Genomic DNA, 23,942 nt, shown 5'->3' with positions numbered 1-23,942 from the left:
GCTGTGCCTCATTTTAAATCTTGCAGGGAATTAGCTCAGGAAGTGTTTGTGGCCTCCAGCTCCAGGGTGTAAACACATCCCTGGCTGCCTGTGGCTTTGTTACACTGCTGCCAGTGCTGGCTAAAGGGGAACGAGGTTTGGATGGGTTGGGAAATCATGGTTGGGAATTTAGGTTGGAAAAGACCTGTAAAAAATCAAGTCTAACCATGACCCAGCACTGCCACCACTGACCCAAGTCCCCAAGTGCCACATCCACACTTAGTTCCAACACTTCTGGGGCTGGTGATTCCACCCCTGCCCTGGGCAGCCCCTTCCAATGCTTCACAAACTTTACCCATCTCCAGTTTAAACCTCCCCCAGAGCCCAGCCTGAGGCCGTTCCCTCTGCTCCTGTCCCTGTTCCCTGGGAGCAGAGCCCTGTCCCCCCGGCTGTCCCCTCCTGTCAGGGACTTGTGCAGAGCCCCAAGGTCCCCCCTGAGCCTCCTTTTCTCCAGGCTGAGCCCCTTTCCAGCTCCCTCAGCCCCTCCCGGGGCTCCAGCCCCTTCCCAGCTCCGTTCCCTGCCCTGGACACACTCCAGCCCCTCAGTGTCCCTCGATGGGACAGAGCTGTCCCCAGGCCCTGCTGTCCCTACCCAGAGCCTCAGAGCTGAAGGTGCTCCCTGGTTCAGGGATCCCTGTCCCTTTGTGCCCCCACAAAATCCCCAAATCCCGTTTCCCTCCTGATTCCAGCCCGTCCTGCTGAGGCAGTGAAAGTCCACACGAGCTCGGTGTATTAAAATACAGACACTTTAATATAAAGACAAAACTTCAAAGCATCGTTTCAATTACAAATCAAGGGAGACACAAGAAATTAAGTGAAGGGAGGGGAGCGAAAACTAACTCTTACATTGTGGAGAATTAGAAAGGCCGGGTGGAAATATATATATTATACATACATATATACACACCAGAATTCACACTACTGCTAGGCAGGAATGAAAGGAGTGACAGGACAACTTACCAGTATTGGAAAAAAAAAAAAAAACAAAAAAAAAAAAACAACCAAAAGAGAAAACAAAACAAAAAAACCAACCAAAAAAAAAAAGAGATAAATTAAGGGAAGTTTGAATTTTAAATAATTCAGTTTAATAGGCTAAACTATATAAACTAATTCCTATTCACTAGGAAACATCCCATATCACTGTCCTAAGAAAATGGGTTTTTCTAAAAATCCATTGAAAAATGGATTTTTATTAGTAGTTAAAAGTTTACTAATCAATTCCTGAGCAACAGCAACCTCATCATCTACTGCTTTCCCCATCCAAGTCCCACTCAGCGAGGGCAGGCTCTCACTCCTAAAAAGTTTAAATAGAACAGAGACCTAAAAAGTTGGGTTTTAATCGGAAATGGATCACTTCAAAGATTAATAGGTTAAAAAAGCCAAGCAGGATGGATCAACCCATTCCACCTTTTCCTCAACAACTCCAGAGACAAAACCTTTTAAAAAAAATCATTTGACTGCACCAGAAAAGCAACCAGATGTACCTCAAGAAAACCAAAGGATCACAAACCTGAGAACTTCAGGGTTAGCATCATCAAACTTTGAATTTTCAGATGTGATTTTGGTTTTACACCATAAAGAACTCAAGGAGCCTCTCCAGGAAGAAGGTCCTAAACAGCAGAAATACTGGAGAATTATTTCCTAATTTATTTTTTTTTGTCTCAGGTTTAAACCCTGAAGTTCCCAATAACAGCATCTTTCAATGCAATAGTCAGTCTAAATAGATATTTATATATTTATAATGTATAAGGATAAATAAAATATGGCACAACAACATTTTGAAACTGGAACTCCAGCTTTTAGTGAAAACCTGATCCGCAATTGGAGCGGAAAATGGAAATGGAGAAAAAAATATTAAAAACCCCTTTAAAACCAGTAAGACTTCAAATATTCATACACTGACTGCACATCTGTGCTTCCAAAATTCCAATTCCTGTGATTTTTCCTCAGTGCTGCAAAGATAGTTCACAAAAACACGGCATAGTTTCTGCTCCCCCAAAGGATTTTGGGTTCGCAGCCCTGCCCAAGGCCCTCCCCTGCTCCCAGTCCTTAATCCCCTCTGTGCTTTTGGCTCAGGCAGAACAACAAGGAAAGCAAAATTTTCCACAACAGCCACTCCTGGGAGCTGGGATGACTCCAGGGTGGAATTAGCCGGGACAAAACCCTCAGGTTTCCAAATTCCAGCACCGAAAGCGAATGGATGACACAGGACGTGACCAAGCCAAGCCAGCTGGCATCAGCTCCAGGAGAAACCCCGGCTCCCTGGGGACACTGACCCCGGGCTCTGCAGGTGTCCCCAGGGCTCAGGGCTGCTCCAGACCCGGCTCAGGAGGGCAGGAAGGCCCAGGGAAGGCTGAGCAGGGAGGGGAATCACCATCAGCAGCCTGAGAACAGCTCCCAGCGCTGGGAGTCTCCTCTGCCAGCAATCAGCAGGACCTGGAGTGGGGCAGAGGAGCTGGAGCATCCCAAGGGCACAGATCCCACAGGCCCCAGGGCCAAGATGGGCCCTGAAGGGACTCGGAGGAGATGAAGCACTGGCTGTCCCCTCCCTAAGCCAGGCTGGGTGTCCCCAGCAGCTCTGCACCGCTGGGACTGTCCCTGCCACCACTCCCTTGGCCTCTCCTCTGCCTGGACTCTCTTCCAAGTGGAAAAACAACGGATGGGGGTAGCAGATGCTGCTTTCTGAACACACAATCCCAGCAAGAACCAAGCCCCGGGCTGCCTGTCCATGGCCACAAGAAAAGATCTTCCCCTGGAAAGGACAACCCAGCAGTGCAGGAAGATTCCAGGCTCTTCCAGGGGATGAGATGGAAACAAAGACCAGAGGCAGTAAATTCTCCGTGGTGGGGAGCACCTGAGCTGCCAGCTGTTGTACCCCACAGCACCTCCCAGATGTGTCTGTACAGGGAATCAGAAGAGTTTGGAAAGATGGGAAAGCACCTTTAAAGGTCATTCAGCCTCACCCCAAAGAAGGCTGAAGAAGTGACCCCAGCACATGTCTCAGAAGGAAACCTGTCCCCAGCAGGGTGAGGGCAGGGACAGCCCCAAGCAGCCCTGGAGCCATGGGGATGTTTCCAGATGGGATGGAAGAGCTGACCAGGCTGGAAACCTCTCCACTCCCGGGCTGCAATTGCTCAAGTGACTTCCTCAAGGATTAAGTTTGACTAAAGAAGGAAGAAAGTGACTCAGCGCATGAACTGAGTGTGACCCAGCGCTGGGTGAGTTTCACACCGAGTGCCAAGTCCTGGCGATTTGCAATCTCTGGATGCAAAAAGAGATGAGTAAATCCATTCATGACCAAATGATGTCACCTTCCTGCCTGCAGGACTTCAGGGACTGTGGGTGTGATCCCAGACTCAGACCCTCCAGGCTCAGCTTGATCCCACCAGTGAGTCCCAGCACAGGAATCCCACTCCCCACACCAGGCTGAGCCCAGAGCCAAACCCCAGCCAAGAAAAGGGGCACCACAAATCCTGCACTGGAAGATAAAGTGCTGTCCCCAACAGGAAGGAAAGAAAAGAGATGGAAGCACAAGAATTTCTGATCTGTCTGGTCGAGGAGACACAGATTCCTGCTGATGAGAAGGAGCTGGAGTTGATGCTCGGCCCCGGAATGCCAGGGACAGTGAGGATGTGCTGCATTCCCTGCTGCTTCCCTAAAAAGCTGCTTCTCCTCCTCTCCTTCAGCATCCACAACTGAACTGAGGTGATGTTCCCTGGTTGTCCAGACTGATGCACACCTTCCTGCAGGGAACAGCCTCGTCTGTACCAAGAGAGGTGATGGAGGGACACCTCCACATCCCCGTTATCCCCTGCACCAGCTCCATTCCAGCCTCCACTCCCTCAGCAATCCAACTGCTGGTGTCCCCACACCCCTGGCTGATGGAAGAATTGTTGCTGAATGACTCATCTGCAGCAAATCCCAAATTTAGGTCCAATGCCTTTGGAACCCTCCCAGCACCGTGGTCCCAGGGGACTGGGCCTGGTGAGCCAGAGGTGGCAAATCCCCAAAAAAGGAAGAGCCCACGCAAGTCTTGTTCCTCAAGGCTGACATTTAGCAGCAGGGACAGGTTTTCCTCAGCACAGTACTCAGGAAGTTCCATTTTTTTTGGCAGCAGACTTGCTCCTAGATGTGTTTTTGCTTCCTGGCGAGTCCTTTCTGGCAGCAGGGACGTGGAGGAGGGGGAACTGTGTGACAGCCCCAGACTGGACCCAGCACCAGCAGGAGAAATTCTCTTTTCTGTAACAGTTTGGCTTTGATTGCTCCAGGGTATCTTCAATTATTGCAAACAGGTTCCAGCTTCTGGCTCAGTGTTCCAGCAGTGGGGTCACAGCTGTGACCACATGGATCACATCCCACCAGCTCCAAGGTCTGCCTTCAGCCAGGTGAAAGCTCTTCCCAGTGTGCAGAGCAGTTAGAGACTGGCCAGGAGCTGGACTTGAGGAGCCTCCAGGTGTCTTCCAACTCAGGATGTTCTGTGATTCCATGATTTTAAGTTGAGCTTGCTCCAGATCATGGCAAAGCAATAAAAGGTCAGGGAGAGGGAAGACAAAACCAGGAATCTCTTGGCAAAAACATCTCCCAGCTCAGCCAGTGCTGAGACACCATCCCAAACTGCCTCCTTGGTTTCCCACCTCGGTGCTGAGCAGGCCCCTCTGGAAGAACAATTTGGGAATCACTACCAGGAGCAGTTACAGTGCAGGGCCTGGGGTGGGGGAAGACACCAGCAAGGCTGGACCAGCTCCAGATTCCTCCAGTGTGGAATGGCTGGGTGGAACAGCAGGCACTGGGAGGTCAGCAGGCAGTGGGGCACGGGCAGGGTCTGCTCAGGCAGACTGGATCTTTGTCCAGCAATCCCAAAGATTCATTCTGGGTCCAGTCCCCTTGCGCCTTCCTGGGTGATGCCTGGAGAGCCACAGACTCACAAATCCTGGCCCGTGGGCAGCGGCTCAGTCTCAGCCCAGTGCTGAGCTCCAGGGGCTGTGCTGCCCATTCCCAGGGCTGCTCCTGAGCCAGGAGCACTGACTCCAGCCTTGGACACTGGCTGGCCACCAAAGCAGTGCCCAAAGGTGACACTGAGGGACAGATGGGCTTTGCTTTTTCACAACACCCATTAAAGAACAGGTGACAAACTCCTCACCCAAGGCCTTTGCTCCAAAGGGTCCTGGAATCCTAGAATTGTTCGGGTTGGAAAAGATCTTTCAGATCAGCGAGTCCAACTGTGAGGTGACAGTGCCCAGGGTACTCTGACCTCTGTGACAGCTCAGAGTGGCTCTGAGAACTCCTGAATGCAGAGCACCTCGTTCCTCCAGCAGCCCTGGGATGCAGAGAGTTGGCTCTTTCTCCAGCATCAATCCTGTGAGTGCCTTGGGCACCAACCAAACCAGAACAAGGGATGGCAGCAGAGTTTTCTTCCTGGATCTCCATAGTTGGAGGTGAAGGGAGGCACGAGAGCTCCAAGGGGCACCATGTCCTGGTCCCTCTGCAGGAAAGGATCTGATAAAATCAGGAGGATGAAAAGCTTCTACTTGTATTTCCTCCTCTCTCTCACCAGAGATATCAACGATGGGGGAGAGGTAATTAGGAAATTAATTAAGGCTGCTGCCCCTCCAGCAATCACTCATTTACAGTCTCCAGAGGCCCCAGCACTCTGCTGTGTGCTGGGGAAGAAGCTGGAGCTGCCCAACTCCCAGCTGCAAAACATCTGGGTTACATTGTGCTCCTGGATTCCAGGACATACACTGTGTTTGGCTCCTACGAGAAGCTACTGGATGTTCCTCAGCTCTCACCCTCCCAGCTTTCCTGCCCTTTGCCAGGTTCTCCTCACGCTGCCAGTCCCTCAGCCTGTCCCACACACAAACCACAAAACACTCCAAAGTGCCTCCAGCTCCCAGGGCTTTCAGTCCCTTCCCAGTGGGTAAAGAAGCAAAGCCAGAGCCCAGAGTCTGCACAGAGGCTCCCATGGAAGACACACTCAGGAACCAACAAAACAACTGCACGTGGTCCTACATCTCTCCTAAGACTGCCCGGGATGAGGCACAGAGAGCTGAACCCTGCAGAGGGTGGGAGCTGCTACAGCCCCTCAGCCCCTCTCCAAACACTTCCAACCCTGCCAGAACCAGGCAGCAGGAGGGCACAGGGACCTCACTGACTCCAAACCCAGAGGCAGGAGCTGTTTGTGACCCCAGGATGCTCCATGGAGCTCCTGCCAGAGCCTGACTGCTGCAGTGGGAGACTCACCAGGGAGCACCAGAAGGGACTGAAAGACATAGTGTTGCCCCTCTGAGCACCAGGGCCAGCAGGGAGGTGTTTTCAAAGCCTGAATGTGATTATTTTTTTTTCCAGTCATTTTGCTGTTGCAATCCCCTTTCTACTGCAGTTTCCTTTATTGGTGCTTGGCCTGGCCTGAACTCAGACCTGCCTGATTTCTACTTAAATGGATCCTCCTTCTCCTCCTCACTTTGTGCACTTAAATAAGTGTTTACAGGTTCATTGTGCATTGTACAACCTAAAAACAAAGGAAATAAACCATGGGAAACTCAGAAATTTTCATCACAGCTCTATAAAATCGGCCCTTCCTGCACACACGACACCGAGTCACGACACAAGTCCCTGCCCCAGGGGAGGCAGTGGCAGCACAGGCAGCCAGGTCAGGGTGTTTTTGTGAACTACCATTCAAGAACCTACTGAAAAAGCAAAGGAACACAAAAGCAAAATGCACCTTGTCAATTCATGTACACGGCCAAGCCGGGTCGGAGTCAAGTATCAAAACCCTACCAAGGAAACACGTCGTGCTTGGAACAAAAAAACAACGAGCTGAGCAAACTCTGCACCCTGCAGCAGGACAGAAGCACAAGGTTCAGTCTTCCCAAGGCTGGGGAAAGGGCTGCACCAGCACCAGTCAGCACACACCACGTTCATACACCAAGGCCAGCCCCAAGAAGCGAGTTACCAGACCAGCTACCAAAATTCACAGTGACCCAAGTGCCACCAGCAACTGCAAATGGCCCAGGGAAGTAGTTTGGATGGGGCAGGACTTGGATTTCTCCTATTCCAACTGTGCCTGCGTGGGCTGTGCCTGCCCAGACTGCTCCAGAGGGGAGCACAGAGCCCTCATTAGTCACAAACTCAATTAAAACCCACCCGGTTAAAAAGCGCCTGGCTCAGTCTGAACCAAACCCCGAGGGAGGAGAATTCCTTCCCCTGCCAGCCCCGGCTGCCAACCAAGCAGATCTGGGGATATGAACAGAGTCAGGGGAATAAATAATTTGCAGACCTTTAAGACGTGGGTTTGGCATTGGTCAACCCCCCAAAATCAGCACCAAGGATTCAAACCAGAGGCACAGTTCTGACGGACAAAATAGCACCGAGGAGGCTCTTTTACATCTCTGCTGGTGTGCCAGTCCTTTAGAATTCAGAATTTAATAATAATAACTTGTATTTATGAGTCTAGGTGGAATAAAATAAGTCAAAATTGTTTTCACTTTAAAAAAAAGATAAATACTTTATCTAAACTATCAACAATACAAACTGGAGCTTTAAGCATTTCTTTTGCCTCTTTTTTTTTTTTTTTTTTTCCTTTTTTCCTTTTTTTTTTTTTTTTTTTTACTCAGATTCACAGTAAATGTTTGCTCTGTTGTTTAGGTCTTTTTTTATGGTTTTTATTTTGTCCAGTAGTAAGAGAGTAGAAACCCCTGCACAGGCCAGGTGAGCACCTTTCAGTGGAAGCCGAGTGAAGTTGGTCCACGTTGTCCTTGCATAGGTCACATTGGGTTGAGGTAGAAATCCTAGTTACCTGCACAACAGGAGGAGAGGAAGAGACTCATCTAAATAAAAGGCAAAAATCTGCTGTGTTGTTAGATGTGTCAATCATTCCTACATTGCTCCAAGACCTCCTCAGATGAAGCAAATCTTGACCCAATCCCAATGAGAGGAAAGGATGGATGTTCCAAGGGACATGTGGCCCCTCCAAATGCTGCAGTTTTTCAAGCTGTGACTGTGTTGAACTCTTTCCTATGTAACTGACATCAAGTGAAGGGAAAAGAGCAAAAAAAGGTATTTCCCCCCTCAGTACTTCAGTTTTATAATACAAATTCATCTGCTTTGAGTTTTGTTATTATTCTGGGGGACGGACATTATGAATATTAGACTGGTTTGGGTTGGAAGAGATCTCAAAGCTCATCCAGTGCCACCCCCTATCACGGCCAGGGACACCCCCATTATCCCAGGCTGCTCCAAACCCCAGTGTCCAGCCTGGCCTTGGGCACTGCCAGGGATCCAGGGGCAGCCACAGCTGCTCTGGGCACCCTGTGCCAGGGCCTCCCCACCCTCACAGCCAACAATTCCTTCCCAATATCCCATCCAGCCCTGCCCTCTGGCAATGGAAGCCATTCCCTGTGTCCTGTCCCTCCATCCCTTGTCCCAGTCCCTCTCCTGGAGCCCCTTTAGGCCCTGCAAGGGGCTCGGAGCTCTCCCTGGAGCCTTCTCTTCTCCAGGTGAACATCCTCAGCTCTCCCAGCCTGGCTCCACAGAAGAGACACAAAGCAGGTTATTTTAGTCCCCAGTTCAAGGACTGAGCACATCTGTTCTCACTGAGATCAGGGACACTGCTCAAATACCTGACCTGGCTCCAAGTCACAGAACTTGGGATCACAACCACCTCTGGTAGCACCACTTCTGCTCCTGTGTTCCACAGCCCAGCTTTGACACCCACATACTCTTCTGCAAGTCCCTTCTGTGCTTTGCCTCTATTTTCAGTGTTTTTCAGTCTCAGGGACTGTCATACCTGATGGATCCTAGTCCAGCATGCCTCAGGTCCAGGTAATTCCAGCAGAGACTCTCACACTGCCCTCATACACAGACCCCAGAGTGATCCTCCTCACCATCCCCATCTTCCTTCAGCCCCATCCTCTCTCTGTTTGGGGTTTTCCAAGCCCACCTCTCTGCTGGCACACAAAGCCCTTGCTCAGCCTCCCTTTCCTGCAGGGAAGGACCTGGCAATACTTACGTGCCTCCCAAAAGCCTAACAAGGGGTTTGTGGTGTCTGAGGAGGAATTTGATGAGGAAGACACTACACACAATGCACAGAGGCTCTCTCAGGTATGTTGTAATCAAGTTTTATAGGCAGCAAAGTGTGTTCAACCACGTTTGTAGCTTTGGTACCAGTGGACAGCAACAACATCACAGACCTACAAGGAAAGCACGGAGCCAGCTCTGGGGCTGGATGCACTTGGCAAGCACGAGTTGGTACAGCAGGATTGCCACAGAGTGTTTGTATGAACCACAGGACCCAGCTCTGTGGTGGTACAGTTTATTCTGGAGTAGCTCTAGAGACAGTTCAATAAATACCTGCTTCAGGAGAAATGCACACAGCCTCCAGAACCCTCCTCTCCTACGGCCTTTGTGGACACTGGAGCCCACTTCCCCCTGCACATTCCCTGTGCTCCCAGGGCTTGTGAGCAAAAATAAAACATCTGCTGAGTCTGTTCCTGCTGGCCCTGGCAGCAAGTCCAGCACAGGGAAGTGACAAGGGGATTCACAGCCCTTCTCTGCTACCTGTGGTTGTGTTTCCAGTGATGCAGGGGACACTGACTGCACTGCAGGCCCAGAATTTGCTCTCCAAGCAGAGCTGAAGCTTATAACCTAGAGATTTTTAACTTTATGACTATTTAGAACAGTGTTGTTGACTGGCAGTTTTTACTGACCACTACATTGTCACAGAGTCACAAAGAGGAACCTTTGGGCACCTCGGTGCTATGGATAAGGACTGGTTTAGGATAAACAGGCTGTGCAGGAGGGGAGGGGGATCAGATGGCTACATCCACTTCCAACAACTGTATAAAACCACATTAAAATAGACATTTCCTCCTGTTACTATCTCCAGAAAGAATATTCTTTCTATGAAGAGATCTGAACACAACCCTGAGCCAGAGCAGAGTTACCCCTGCGAGCACTCCTTGTCGAGAAATCCTGACTCCCAGAACAGAGAGCACCAACACTTTCCATCCTCTGCCACCAGGTCATTTGCTCCCCACATTTTAGAGATCTCTCTCCTCATTTTAGAGGTTTCTCTCCCCCACTTTAGGAGTCATTTTCCCCCTTTCAGAGGTTTCTGTCTCACGGAACCCGGCCCCGACCTCTCTCTGCAAAGGAAGAAGCGTCAGTGAGCATCTCGCACGCAAACTCCTCCGGTTTTGTGTCTGGCCTTACCTTACAAAACAAGAACTGTTAGCTAAGCAAGCTCTTTATCGTGGCTTAACCCCCGAAAGGTGCGAAGCATAAGGAGGCTGCATGCCAAGGGTCACCCACATAGCGGCCGTGCCAGCGGCGTTGGGCGGCGGGAGCACGCGGGGCAGGGGCGGGTGGTGGACGGTAAAGGAGGGCCGGGAGGGTTTGTGCTGGAGAGAAGCCAGTTTAATAGACAAAGAAGAGTTAGACGGGACAGGAGCAGAGGAGGAGGAGGGCAGGAACGTCTCGCCGGGAGGGATGGAGGGCAGGTTCTGCAGGAGAGCAGGCTCGGAGTTAGAAGCCAGTAGAGGAGGAGGGGGAGGCAAGGACACGTTAGGAGGAGGCGGAGGGGGATGGAAGACGGATTGCACTGGCGCTCTGTTGAGGTGCTGAGCAGGTCTAGTCTCACTAGATGTTACTAAATTAGAGGAAGAGGGTGGGAAGGATGAGGATGAGGTGCTGGCAACAGCCTGCAGAGGGTTTAAGCTTAGCACGGTGCTGCTAGAGACAGCACTGCTGCTGAAACTGGCTCCAAATTGATGAGGAGAGGAGGCAGAAGGCACCGCATGGTTAAAAATACCTGCAAACAGGAGAGAAAAACTCAGCTTCAACAGAAGGGCTTTGTACAGTCTCAAGTGACAAGAGCAACAAAACAAAACAAAACAAAAAAAAAAGAAAACAAAACAAAACAAAAAAAGAAACAAACAAACAAAAGCAAAATTATAATAGTTACAGCCCCATACAAAAATATGCAGCGTGAGAAGGCAGCAAGCAATGAAGAGATAATGGTGCAGGCCAGGAGGTACAAAAGGTTCCACTTACCTTTCCTACTGCCAACCTCTAAATGCCACGAGGAAAAATGGTCAGACCCAAGAACTGTCAGCTCTATACCACACGGGCAGAGTTTTGATGAGATTAGAAGTGGTCTTTAGAGTTGGTTATCTGAAGACTCAAAGTGCTGCTCTTCCCTCCCCACCCTCCTGCTCCCCCACTTACAGGGCAGCAGAGGGGAGTTGTAATTCCAGCAAATCTACGTGCTGAGAGATGTGAGAGTTAGGATTTCCCGACATGGTGCCTGAATGATTATGGACAGGTAAGAAAAACTGCCCTGGACACTTAGAAATGGCAGGTTCAGCCTATCTTCTAGTCCTGCCAGCTTGTCCCTGGTGTGGGCCACAGAAGCCAAGCCTGTGCAGAATCCCAGAAGTGCAAGGTGCATATGGCATTGCCCTTCCTGGCCAAGAAATGCTCTTCATGTCCATTCAAGGGCCAGAACGCTACAGAACTCCCAACACCAGCTCCTCTGATGTTTTGCTCCTCCTGGATCATGCTAAATCCATTCAAGGCCTAATCTCAACCTTTACTCAAGGTGACAAGTTAGAAATCCTTAACATGGTACCAGGACAAGTCAAATCTGTTACCTGCAGGCAGACCTAAGTTGGTTCCAACACAGCAACATCTGAACAAGCAAACATTATCAATCACAAAGTCTGGGTGTATTGTTTCATTAAGGTGGTACAACAAGCTCATCTAGCAGACAAAGCTCATGAGATTTCACTGTGGGGAACTGAAATCATCCTAGCAACTCCAAGAGAGAGAGAGAGAGAGAGAGAGAGAGAGGAGACTGGTTATGTGGGACAGATCTGCTTTGCATCCTGTAGAAATGAAAGGGTTTCACCCCTGGAGAGGCAGTGTCAGACTTTCCTTTAGGCCCTGTCTTATACCAGAGAAAGAGTTCTGCCTACCTCCAACTGTTCCACCTGTAACCCCAGGAGAGAAGTTCCCCATAGTGTGAGAATTAGTCAGTCTGGTTGCAGCTGATGACACGTGGACCAGACTGGCAGCAGCTGGCATTGAATTAAATAAGGACTGCAATACTGAGGAATTTGTCACCGAGTTGAGGTTTGCTTGCAAGGCCATGGGGCCGAGGGGGAACTGCGATCCAGTGGTCAGAGTGTTGAGGAAGGGATGGTGCGTCGGGACAGACGGCGCTGGGTTCCCTGCTGAGGAAACAGCAGTAGAAAGGCTTTTACCATTCAGAAGGCCACCAGACGAAACAGCAGCAGAAATGAAAAGGTTGTGGCCGTTTTTAAACTCCACGTCTCGGTCCCTTCCCTTGCCAACCTTTCCGTTGTGCTGCACAGAGTTTTTCTCCGCAGACCCCCCCGCGCGGGCGCTCAGCTCGCTGAGCTCTTTGCCCTTCACCCCCGGCCGGCTCAGCTCTTCTCCCTTGGTGCCCAGACCTTCCAGCTGCCTCTTGTTCAGGAACAGGTTCGTGTCTGACACCCCCAGGTCCTTGCCTCGCTGCGAGGGGAAGCCCAGGGAGCAGTTGGGAGCCGTTCCATCCGCAGCTTTGTGTGGAAGAGCGGCGCTGTCGATGAAGCCGTGCAGACCCAGCTCCGAGGACAGGCCCCCGTTGTAGGTGAAGCCATTGGGGGGGTTTGTGCCAGGGCTCAGCCCGTCCGAGGGCATGGCCAGGCCCTTCCTGGGGTGTCCTGGCACCTTGGTGTCCATGGCCAGCCCGTCCTCAGAGGGCGGCCTGAAGGCAAACAGGGAGTTCTGGCTCAGAGCTGACGCCGCCTGCAAGGGGCTGTCTGTGGTTTTGGTCAGGTTGATGTCAGATATCGGTGAAAAAGTCGATTTCCATTTGCTGCTGTTCATGTTCTCGTTGCTTTGTGCTTGTTTCCTCCCCGATAAGCTGCCACCTGGTTTGGGGGGTAGGAAGGTTTACGAATGTCAATAAACAGCAATCCATGAATTGCCCCTTGAGAACGGGGTTTTACAGAATCACAGAGTCCTTAAGGCTGGAAAAGACCTTTAAGATCATCAAGTCCAATCATCAGCCAGCACCACCACCATGGTTATCACTAAACCACATCCTCAAGAGCCACATCCATTGGTTTTTTGAACACTTCCAGGGATGGGGACTCCACCACTGCCCTGAGAGGCCCCTTCCAATGCCTGACAATACTTTCAGTGAAGAAATTCTCACAATATCCAACCTAAACCTCCCCTGGCACAGTTTAAAGTTATTTCTTCTTGTCCTGTCCCTTCTCTCCCGGGAGCAGAGCCTGATCCCCACCCCTGGCTGCCCCCTCCTGTCAGGGAGTTGCAGAGAGTGAGGACCCCTGAGCCTCTTTTTCTCCAGGCTGAGCCCCCCCAGCTCTCTCAGCTGCTCCAGACCCTTCTCTGGAAAGCACCCACATTTTTTATCCTTCAAGATCCACCTTTTATCAGTCTGTAATTCTATTTCTGAACCAAAGGCAGAAATATTTGTGAAGTCACTGAATAGTCTGGAAAAGTCTGAGAACACCAATCTGCTGTTTCCCCCTATCTTTGTACTGTACATCCCTCCTCAAACCCTGAGACAGTGAAAAACTGGTCAGATCTTTGGTGAACTCTGACTATAGAAAAAAGTCATCCAAAATCTGTAATTAGCAGCCACTTGGCTAATGATGATTAGGAACCACACATTGTGCAGCAGCAGAGAGAAACCTCCCGCTTGACTGACAGCTTTGCCCATCCCCAGGCCCAGCCATTCCCACCAACAATTCCCATTCCCACCAACAATTCCCATTCCCACCAACAATTCCCATTCCTCATACATACCATTTTCAACAGTCTTCTGTGGAGATTTGCTTTCCAATGATATTGTTGCAATTTTCCTCTCAATTCTAGTGGGAAAATAGAAAAGTTATAGCATCTATAGCAAACCTTCTGCTGCACATTTACCCTCACAATCAACACTCCTCATGATCAGTCAGGTCTCATCAGATGAGGGAGTAAAAAACCAACTCAGCCCCACAGCTTTGTGTCACTAAAGCACCAAAACCCCACCACAAACTTTAGACAGGAGCTATTAGAGAATTACTGCACCAGGATTAGTGCATGCTCAGAGAACTTTGTTGCTGTTTTTCTTTCAAAACAAGAAGTAGAACCACATTTCTATAGTGGTTATTTTTCACAGAACCATAGGATGGCTTGGGTTGGGAGGGACCTTAAATTTCATCCCATTCCACCTCTGCCACAGGCAACATCACCTTCACTGTCCCAGGCTGCTCCAAGCCCCATCCAGCCTGGCCTTGGACACTTCCAGGGATTCAGGGGCAGCCACAGCTGCTCTGGGCACCCTGTGCCAGGGCCTCAGCACCTTCACAAGCGAAAATTTCTTCCCAATATCCCATCTAACTCTGCTCTTGGACAACTTTCCAGCATCTTAAACAAGAAAAGTATTGCACCCCATAGGCAGGCAAAGGGTGGCAGATGTGTATCGGAGATACACATCAATAGTTTGGGGCAGGAACTGAAGAATTTTAAAGAAAGTTTCAAACTGGGAGTGAGCAGGAGACAAATCCTTAGTTAGAGATCACGCACAACCTCAATGCTCCTACAAACCAACAGTAAGAAAATTACAGAATCCCAGAATGTCCTGAGCTAGAAAAGACCCTCAGGGACCATCAGTGCAGCCCCTGTCCCTGCCCAGACACCCAACAATCCCACCCTGAGCATCCCTGAGAGCCTTGTCCAAACCCTCCTGGAGCTCTGGCACCTTGGGGCTGGGACCATTCCCTGGGGAGCCTGGGCAGTGCCCCAGCACCCTCGGGGGGAAGAACCTTTCCCTGAGCTCCAGCCCAGCCCTGGCACAGCTCCAGCCCTTCCTGGGCTCCTGTCCCTGTCTCAGAGCAGAGCTCAGCCCCTGCCCCTCCGCCTCCCCTCAGGAGGAGCTGCAGCCCCCGAGGAGCCCCCCCTCAGTCTCCTCCATTTCTCAGTCATTTCTCTATGAGTTATCTCCAGGGCCAGACCCTGGCAGCCTTGCAAACACAGCAGCAGCAGCAAGTTCCCACATTCTACTGCCTGAATACCTTCTCTGTTCACAGCTTCAGCTACATAAGTGGTTTGGGATAATGGGATGGGCCTTTAAGCAAGGGGAACAAAGAGGCTTAAACACACCCCTCCTGCTGAGAGCAGTGTTATCAACCCTGAGAGAAACCTCATCCCAAAACTGTGCCTGTGCATTCACCTGCTGCTATTGTGCTCATCCTCAGAGCCCTGCTCGTCATCCGATGTCAGGGGGGAGTAATGGACACCGTTGCTCTGAACGAGGGGCTTCTCCTTTTTCAGCACTGGGGGCTGGTCATTGTCCTGGTAAGGAACAGGAGAGTTCTTCAGGGAATTTTCAGGAGAGGAAATGGCTGTTATTTCTAAGGGCTGGTTAATGTTATTGACCTGGGTGAGAAGGAAAGAAAGCAGTTACAGATGAGAGCATCCCTGGAAAGGCATCTGGTTAAGGATTTGCGTGCAGTTTTAACTTGCTCTGGGACATCCAACAGCTGCTTGTTTAGCACTGCTGCTGCTATCCTTCACCTCCTGCATTAGAACCTGGGCTGAAAGCTTAAATGTAACTTGGAAAAATAGCTAATTTTCATTCTTTGATTTTATGTTTGAAATCAGAAATGACAACCTGGGATAAACCTTTTCTTCTCAAACTACACTGCAGGATCACATGCACACAACTCTGTAGCTGGCTTCATTAGCAAGAACGCCATATGCTTCTGGCACTCCTCTGCTGTTTAGTCAATCTTAGCTTAAACTATTTTCAAAATATTGAATCTACAGCCTCAAAAATCAACTTCACTGCAGAAACAAGCTCTTTGTCATGAGGGAAGAGATTATTTTTAATTTTTAATGCTCTGACAGCAAAGAGCTCTTTGAAGACGTTCTGCTCATACACAAACTGTTCCCCAACTCAGCGAAAGGCAGAACTGCCGCGGCAATTCCAGCTCTGGCCTGGAGTTCATCCCCAATCCCAAAGCCCAGCTCCTCCCGCGGGCCCTTACCATGGAGTTGATGTTGAGGGGTGACCCCGAGGGCTGTGTAAAGAGCCCGGCCACGGAGGGCAGGGGTTTGCGTTTCGGGGAGACGGCGGCGCTCCCGCCGGGATTGGCGGCGCAGGATCTCTTCCGCCGGCCGCGCTTCTTCCCGTCCTGCGCGTGGGGCTGGCCGCCGGCGGGCACGGGGCTGTGCTTGCTGCAAGGGGATTGTTTTACATGTCCTGTATTAGGAGAGATTGTAAAGATGATTCTCCTCTTGGCCTCGTTCTCAGGATCTGAAAACGCTGCATCAGACTGCAGGTCCCCCTTTGTTCCTTCGGCAAAGATCTTCTGAGCCTCTGCACTCTGCAGTCCCCCTGCCAGGCTCGGGGCCGGGCCACTTAAGCGGGGGCTCGAGTGCTGCTGAGCAGGGGAGTTCTGCCCAGAGTTCCTCATCATTAGCAAAGGATGTTGTGGAGTGGAACTCCGAGACCCTACAGAGTTAAAGAGACTCCCAGAGTCGTCCAGAGCTGCCTGATCAACACTATGGTTAAGATGGGCTGGGCTGTTTGTAAGATTTCCATTGACTGCCACGGAGCCAGAAGAGTAAGAAAAACCTGTTGAGAGGGAAAGTATAGATCATTGCTGGGGCTGAGCGAGAGAGAGGTCACCGAGTACAGGGCTGGGAGGGCTGCAGGGAGTCCAGCTCTGCCTGGAGAGCAGCCAGTGGCCCTCCAGTGGAAACACACAGCTGCTTTTCCACGGGGCAGTGAGAAGGTGGCTCTGGGTGCTGAGGTGCCAGCTGGGGGTCAGGGGCTTCCACTGCTCTCTTGCCACTTCAGGAAAATCCACTGGTATATGGAGGTAGCCCATAGAACACGTGCTCCTCCCAGTTTTACATGGAATTCAAGTTTAAGCTTTGAACTATTACCCCTTTTAAACTCAGGGCTCCTCTACTCTCAACTCCTTCCTTTCATCAAGGAAATGGATGGCCTGACTCAGCATTTCCCTTTCCAAAAAAAGAAGGACTTTGCCTTTGACACAGCCCACCTCCTCCAAATTCAACAAAAGGCTGTGACTTAGGAAGTGACGGGGACCTTCAAAGACATAGTGGCACAAAAATTCCACAAGGGAGAGAATTCAGTGTTTGCCACGGGGTATCATAAATGGGTTTTGGGCTCTAGCATGGCCTGGGCTCTCTAAATGAAAAGGGCAGAAGGGAACACCATGGTAATGGTTTACAACAAGGTTTTTAAAATACGTCATTTGCTTTACAGAAAAATGCAGCCAAGAATTTTTGCGAAACAGATACTGAAACAACCCAAACACTTCAGGGTGGTAAACACTGAGAACAAAAGCACTCTCTGGTGAGAGATCAGCTGTAAAACCTAGTTTTCCTGGCCCACAAAATTCCCAGAGTAGATAAAGACCAAGATTTCCACAGATGAGTGAGCTCAGAAGCAATGCCTGCACCCAAAGGGAGCCCCATCCTCTCCCATTTGAGCTTCTCCCACCCAGGTTCTTGTGCCTTTACAGCTGCTTGTGAGGCACCTCTGTAACCTGCCCCAAAAAATTCATTCTGCTATTTAAAGACTCTGTAAAATAAAACTTTTAGAACCAGAACACCAGCTCAGGATGCAGCTGTGCAACACTCGGCAGGTTTGCCACACTGTAAATCCTATGGGAATCTCTGGACCCCCACAGAATTTACAGAAGCAATTGGTTATTTACAGCTTAAGGCACATCAACCCAACCCTTGGATTGCAGATGGAATCTGCCAGATGCACCCAAGCTGGAGACACATGAGTTTCTGGTCTCACCCACAGTTATCCAGCACTTCAGGGTTTGCAGGACCTGGCAAGAAGTGCTGGGAAAACTCGACCACGTGTGTTTGGGAGCTGCCCCAGCACAGGAGCAGCTGTGCACAGGTGAGGTTGTTACCTGAGGTAGCCAAAGCCAGAGGCTTGTTTCCAGCAGCATTGCTTATGCCATTATGAGAACTAGCACCAATCTGCTTTTCAAGTGTCGACGAGTCTCTGCTCTGGTGAACTGGGCTGGGTGTGCTTCTCTGGGGAGAGAAACAGGCATTTCAGGAAACAGGATCAGAAATCTACAGCTTAAACCAAATTCACATGCATTACTACATCTGCCCTGGGAAGTGGCTCTACTTCCTGTATGCCCTAGATTCAGCTTGTTTTGAGAAAGGCATGGATCAGCACGCTATGGGCCCAAAATGTAGTGGTTAATTATACTTCAGTAGTATCTCCCACAGAGCAGACACCATGCAGAGAGGGAGGCCCATCATCACAGGATAGTCAGACTCAGGACAGCTCTGCCAGGAGCAGGAATGGCTCAGCCCACTGCTGCAGCAGGGAGGAGACTGATGGTTGTATCATGTCCCCAGGCCTGTGCTCACAAAGCTCCCCAAAACAACCCCAAGGGGAACATGAGGTGCATCAGGCCGTGTTCTCTGGGACATTCTCTGAGGATGTTCTCCTAAACGTGGAAAACACCTGTGAAATGGCAGCCTGAACAAACAGGGAGGTGCCACCCAGGGCTGGCACTGCCCTAAGGACATCCAGGGCTGGCAGACTCTGGTTCTGCTAAAGCCAGAAGTCTTCAGCTGGAAAAATGCAATGGATTCAATACTGTGAACCAACTCCAGCTTTCCCAATATGGGACTGAAAGACAAGCCATGGATGGATTCTAAGTCACAGCTCTCAGGAAAAGCAGCAAATGCTCCTCAGTTCTCTGCTGCAGCACTTCTGTGACAAACTGGTGTGACAAACTGGACCAGGCCTTTTTGAACTCCTCCTCCACTCAAAGAGGCAAGGACTTGTCACATCTCAAAAAGAGATGACCCAGAAGCTCTCTGCTGCAGAGCAGTCACTCACATGTGAGGTATCACAGCCCCAAGGGCTGTTCAAGCTCACCCTGCACACGTGTGAGGAGAACAGGCAGCTCTGAGGTGACTGAGACAGAAGGATTCTCTCCCAGGTTCCTGCAGAAAGCAGGGCTAAGAACAAATTGACACATGCAATTCTCAGCTTCCACTGCCACAAGCTGTCAGGCTTTTCACCCAGACACACACCAGCCTAGGCTCTCCTGAGGTATTTATTTTACTCTCCTTCCTGGCTGAACCCCCCACCACCCCACAGAGAAAGGAGAGGAAAAAATCTACAGGATCCAAGAGTCAAGAGGATGCATCCCCCGAGGAGCAGACCTCCAGGATGAGCAGCCCATGGAGGATCCTGGGCACAGCACCCCATTCCTGCCCACTGGGATTTTAGTTTAAGGATGGAAAGTGTTGACAATCCCTTACTCACCACCTTCTCAACACGGCTAGGTAGGACTACGCTGGCCAGAGGGATACTAACAGGGAGTTTATTGGGCTGCACTGTGCTCAGAGGAATACTGATAGGGAGGCTGGTGATAGTTTCTCCATTACTCACAGAGGTTCTCTCTCTCAAAACCTGTAAAATCAAAAGAGAAAGCAAAGTCCTTACACAAGATATTGAAAAGGTTTTTAAGGTAATAACAATAACAATTCCATGTGTGTGTCATTCCCTCACTCCTTTTTTTTAAGGAATTGCAGGACTGGGAGAAGTGACTGTACATCAGACAGGGCAGGCACGGAGCAGCTTGGTTACCAGCACCAGGCTCCTGGGACAGCAGCATCCCACAGCACAGAAATGTGTAAATTGAAGCCACTGCTGGCCCCAAGCATCAGGAAAATGGAAGCCTTAGGCAAGCTCATTTCCCTGTGTTTTGGCTGGAGCTCTGTGAAAAGCACTCAGATGTCAGATTTTGTATCTTGAGGCCCTCTGTAGCAGCCAGATGCATTTCCATGGCAACCTGCTACTGCAGGGCACCTGCTGCTCTGTGAGCCCCAGTATGCTCCATGGTTGCACCAATCACATGGACCATAATTTTTACTCCTTATTTGTATAACTATGAAAGAGCCTCCTTTCCCAGGTGACGCAGACACATGCCAGAACAAAGACTGTCCCACTGCGTTACTGGTGCTCAGAGAGGAGGATCTGTCTCTCCCTCTGACCAGCTCTGATTTATTGCATTACACCCACTGTATTTTGTGTCCTTTCCCATGACAAGCTGGCCACAGAAGGCAGCATTCCTGCATTCCCCAGCCTGCCCTTTGCTGCCCCTGGGGCAGCACCTGAGCAGCAGCAGATCCTTTACCTTCTCTCCTGCACTGGGTAAGGCCGCAGGGGAGGAGGGCCGAGTTTCCTGAGGACTCAGCTTTATGCCATTTGCAATTCCAGGGCTTGGATATGTAAGGCCATTCTCTTTGACATGCTCAGCTCTGGAAGAGAGATGTACAATTGTCAGGATACCACAGCCAGTGACAAGGAATTCCTGTACCACACTCAAGGCACTGCCCCACCTTACTGACCCCATTACCTCTCACAGCTCGTTTTCATGAAACAAAACATTTTAAAACAGATAAACCTCCACTTTGAAAAACATCTTTCCACAATCGAAATTACCAGTGCTATTAACATCAGCCACCACCCTCCTCCCCCACCCCTCTCACCTCTGTATCTCATTAGCTGTTGCTTTCCCATTGACTCCGTGGTCCTGATTCAAGTGTCTGCGCAGGGCGATTTTAGCAGGGGAAAACCTGGTGTAATCAGGGAGGGACAGGCTGGTCACCTTGTCTGCCTTCTGCCTGCTGCTGTGGTTGGGGGTGCAGGGCACAATGTCTTGGTCCAGGTGGGAGTTGGGGTACTGGGGGGTGTTCTGCTTGGACGAGGGCCGGCTGAAGGCGTGCTGGAGCTCGTAGGGGGTGGCGTGGCCGTTCATGGACAGCTCGGGGCTCATGCCGTTGATGTGGGGCATGGGGAACTTGGAGCACTCCAGCTCCAGCTGGAACCTGCCGTGCTCAGCCTCGGGGTCACGGCTCAGGTGGGTTTTGCTGTGCAGCTGCACTGACAGGGGCTCCTCCGAGGGCGTGTAGGACTTGAGCTGCAGCAGCTCCTGCTGCCGCTGACTCTTCTCAAGTTCCACGATGCTGATCTTTAAGTGAAAAGGAAAACAAAAATTAAAGACTACACTTAACAGTTCTATCACATCATGGAGTTTTGCTTTCAAATTCTTTTAAGTAAAGTGGCCCTGCTGCTGGGAACAATGCAGAAGGAGGGACCCAAAGACTGAGGAAAAAATTCTGCTCTGAGGTTAACACCAAAAGGCCCAGGTGAGAGGAATGGCTCAGAGACCCTGAGATAGAACTTTTCAGATCTAAACCTAATGGAAGATACCTCCAACATACAGAGAGAGTGTGGAGTAACTCGGTACTGCACAGTCACTCCATGGCAAGGCATCCAGCAAAAGGCTGGAATAGCTCTGGAGCCAGTCTCACAGGGAAAGAAAAGCTCTTCATATAATGGAGTTTTATTTCTTGTCACTATAAGAAATGTCACTCTGGAGGAAACAATTCCCACCCTATCCCTGGCAGTGTCCAAGGCCAGTCTGGACAGAGTTTGGAGAATCTGGGACAGTGGAAGATGTCCCTGCCCATGGCATATGGGCACATACAAAAATACAATGTGTATGAGCACATACAAAAATCATCAGCTTGTGAGTTTTAATTTTATGTAATGATAACCATGATTCTTCCTCCCACAGCATCATCAAGGAAACAGGTCATGGTATCTACTGCCTTTACAAGTTATCCACATGCTTATTTACTAAAATCCTTTCATAGAAAGCTCAGTCTCTGGGGGAATAAAAAAAGAATAAACAAAAAAGCAGATTTTGGTTTATTCTTTCCCATATTCTTTCCCATATTTAGTGTAACACCCATAACTGGCCCATTTCCAAAAGCTACCCCAAACTGGTGACTCTGCATTTGTTTCTTGCTCTCTACCTGCAGCTCCAAACAGTGCTTTTGCTTCTCAGAAATCTGATTCTTCAAGGCCTGCTTCTCCTTCAGCAAGTTCTCCAGTGACAGCGTTGACCAATCCAGCTTCAGTTCTTCACACCGAGCCTTCAGCTGCAGGGACACACAGGGACAGGGACAAAGAGGTCAAAACACAGCTCTCAGCTCTGCACAGCACCTGGGGGCCCAGCTGAGAGCAGGAACTTTGCACTGAATCTGCAATAATCCCTTAGCCCATTGAAAAGTCCTCCCAGCATGGGGCTGGGGAGTGCCGCAGGAGGTGGCCTGGCTCTTTGTCAAAAAGTGTTATCACCCACCCTCACTGCTTCCACATCCAGATATTCCCCTCATCCACCTCCTGAGGGAGCTGAGCCTGGAGAAAAGGAGCTCAGGGGGGACCTGGTGGCTCTGCACAAGTCCCTGACAGGAGGGGACAGCCAGAGGGGCTCTGGTCCCAGGGAACAGGGACAGGAGCAGAGGGAACGGCCTCAGGCTGTGCTGGGTGAGGTTTAGATGAAATATTGGTAACATTTCTTCACTGAAAGGGCTGTCAGGCACTGGCACAGGCTGCAAGGGCAGTGGTGGAGTCCCCATCCCTGGAAGGGTTCAAACCACAAGTGGCTGTGACACTTGAGGACGTGGTGTTTTGGTGACCATGGTGCTGGTTGATGGTTGGGCTCAATGATCTGACAGATCTTTTCCCACATTAACAGTTCCATGATTCTCTAAGTTTGAGTCACTAAGATGAGCACCACAGGAGTCATGGCCAGAGCACAAACTCCCTGTCCAGCCAGGTGCAGACCAGTGACATCCAGAGCTGTCTGGGGACACAGCTGAGGCCAGAGCCAACTGCCACCTTTGCTATGGGGTAAATCAAAGGTAAAAAAGGACTCCCTGCAGGGTTCTCCCCATCACCCCTCTGTTTCAAAGGACCCTGGATGATGTTTCACCCCCCCAGCTCGTCCCCTGTCCCCAGCCAAAGAGCAGCACCCCCTGTTCCAAGCCCAGGGGCTGGACCCACCAGCTGCAAGCTCTGGTTCCTGAGTTCACTGTTGTCCTTCTCCAACTGTTTTGTCTGTTCTTTCAGCTGCTGGTTGTGAGCAGAGATTTCCTTCTGAGCCTGGATCAGGTCGTTGTACGTCAGAGCTTTAACTCCCAGCTAAAAGGTGAAGGATGAGATCAGTCAGTAAGGTCCAACACCCTCATTCCCAGTGACTGTCCCATTCCCAGATCTCAGGGTCTCCCCCAGCGTTCTCCAAGGCACTTTGTGGCTGCTGGGGGATCACAAAAAGGACACAAGGACCTTGGAGCTGCTGTTCCACTCCTTTAACTGTAAAACTGGCATTCAGGCTTTGCTAGCCAACAGAACTGTCTGTGGAGAGCCCCCACATTTCCTGCTGTGCTCCTGAGCTTGGTTGGCAGCACAGAGTTTGAGCAGCAGAGGATGAATCCTTCACCAAACACCACACGGCTGTGGTTTGTCCCCTTCTTGGGCACTGGGCACACAACAACTCCAACAACAACCACAAAACATAACCAGAGAGTGACACAGATTGCACCTTTCTGAGCCTGACCTGCTGTAAAGCAGAGGCTGAAAACCTGAGACTGCTCTGGTCTTACTTGGCTTGAGCAGAAATGTTTGCATGCAGCTGACTCAGCAACATCCCCCCAGCACAGAGGTACCTCATCGAGCTTCTGCTGAAACAGGCGTTTGATTTCCTCTTTCTGGGCCTGGCAGTGGGTGAACAACTGCTGAGCTGTCCCCAGCAACTGGGCATTCTTCTCCTGGAACAGGGAACAGGGACAAAACACACTTTTAGCACCAGCTGCAGCACAGGCCATCTCAAGGAGACGTTTGTGGAGCACTTTAGGGATGAACCTGGATGCAGCAGAGCTCATCCAGCCCTGCCCCAGACTCCTGAGAGCCTGGGTTGGTTGGGGTGTGATACTGGTGGAGTTAAGCCAGC

The 23,942-nt window shown here is 50.5% G+C and overlaps 1 protein-coding gene across 8 annotated transcripts in view; it reads right to left on the bottom strand.

Moving 5' to 3' along the window:
• Nucleotides 1-763: 763 nt before the first annotated feature.
• The window catches only part of DOT1L (DOT1 like histone lysine methyltransferase), a 74,874-nt gene continuing 51,695 nt past the window's right edge, over nucleotides 764-23,942 (bottom strand). The window contains exons 17-30 of one of the 8 annotated variants that reach the window (XM_066336286.1): nucleotides 23,659-23,760; nucleotides 22,997-23,134; nucleotides 21,964-22,089; nucleotides 20,632-21,113; nucleotides 20,277-20,400; nucleotides 19,403-19,549; nucleotides 18,018-18,144; nucleotides 16,104-16,693; nucleotides 15,287-15,492; nucleotides 13,876-13,940; nucleotides 12,567-12,971; nucleotides 12,012-12,269; nucleotides 9,047-10,846; nucleotides 764-7,834 (exon numbers count right to left, since the gene is read on the bottom strand). In XM_066336286.1, coding sequence (XP_066192383.1) covers nucleotides 10,284-10,846; nucleotides 12,012-12,269; nucleotides 12,567-12,971; nucleotides 13,876-13,940; nucleotides 15,287-15,492; nucleotides 16,104-16,693; nucleotides 18,018-18,144; nucleotides 19,403-19,549; nucleotides 20,277-20,400; nucleotides 20,632-21,113; nucleotides 21,964-22,089; nucleotides 22,997-23,134; nucleotides 23,659-23,760 — 3,333 coding nt within the window. In that variant the 3' untranslated portion in view covers nucleotides 764-7,834; nucleotides 9,047-10,283. Of the gene's footprint in view, nucleotides 7,835-9,046; nucleotides 10,847-11,088; nucleotides 12,972-13,875; nucleotides 13,941-15,286; nucleotides 15,493-16,103; nucleotides 16,694-18,017; nucleotides 18,145-19,402; nucleotides 19,550-20,276; nucleotides 20,401-20,631; nucleotides 21,114-21,963; nucleotides 22,090-22,996; nucleotides 23,135-23,658; nucleotides 23,761-23,942 lie in introns of those variants that run through there. The other 7 variants (XM_066336283.1, XM_066336284.1, XM_066336285.1 and 4 more) reach the window with 7 other exon arrangements.

Source organism: Sylvia atricapilla, chromosome 26 (genome assembly GCF_009819655.1).
Source record: "Sylvia atricapilla isolate bSylAtr1 chromosome 26, bSylAtr1.pri, whole genome shotgun sequence".
NCBI lineage: Eukaryota > Metazoa > Chordata > Aves > Passeriformes > Sylviidae > Sylvia > Sylvia atricapilla.
Note: the sequence above shows the minus strand (reverse complement) of the source record. Positions and strands in the feature narration are given on the sequence as shown.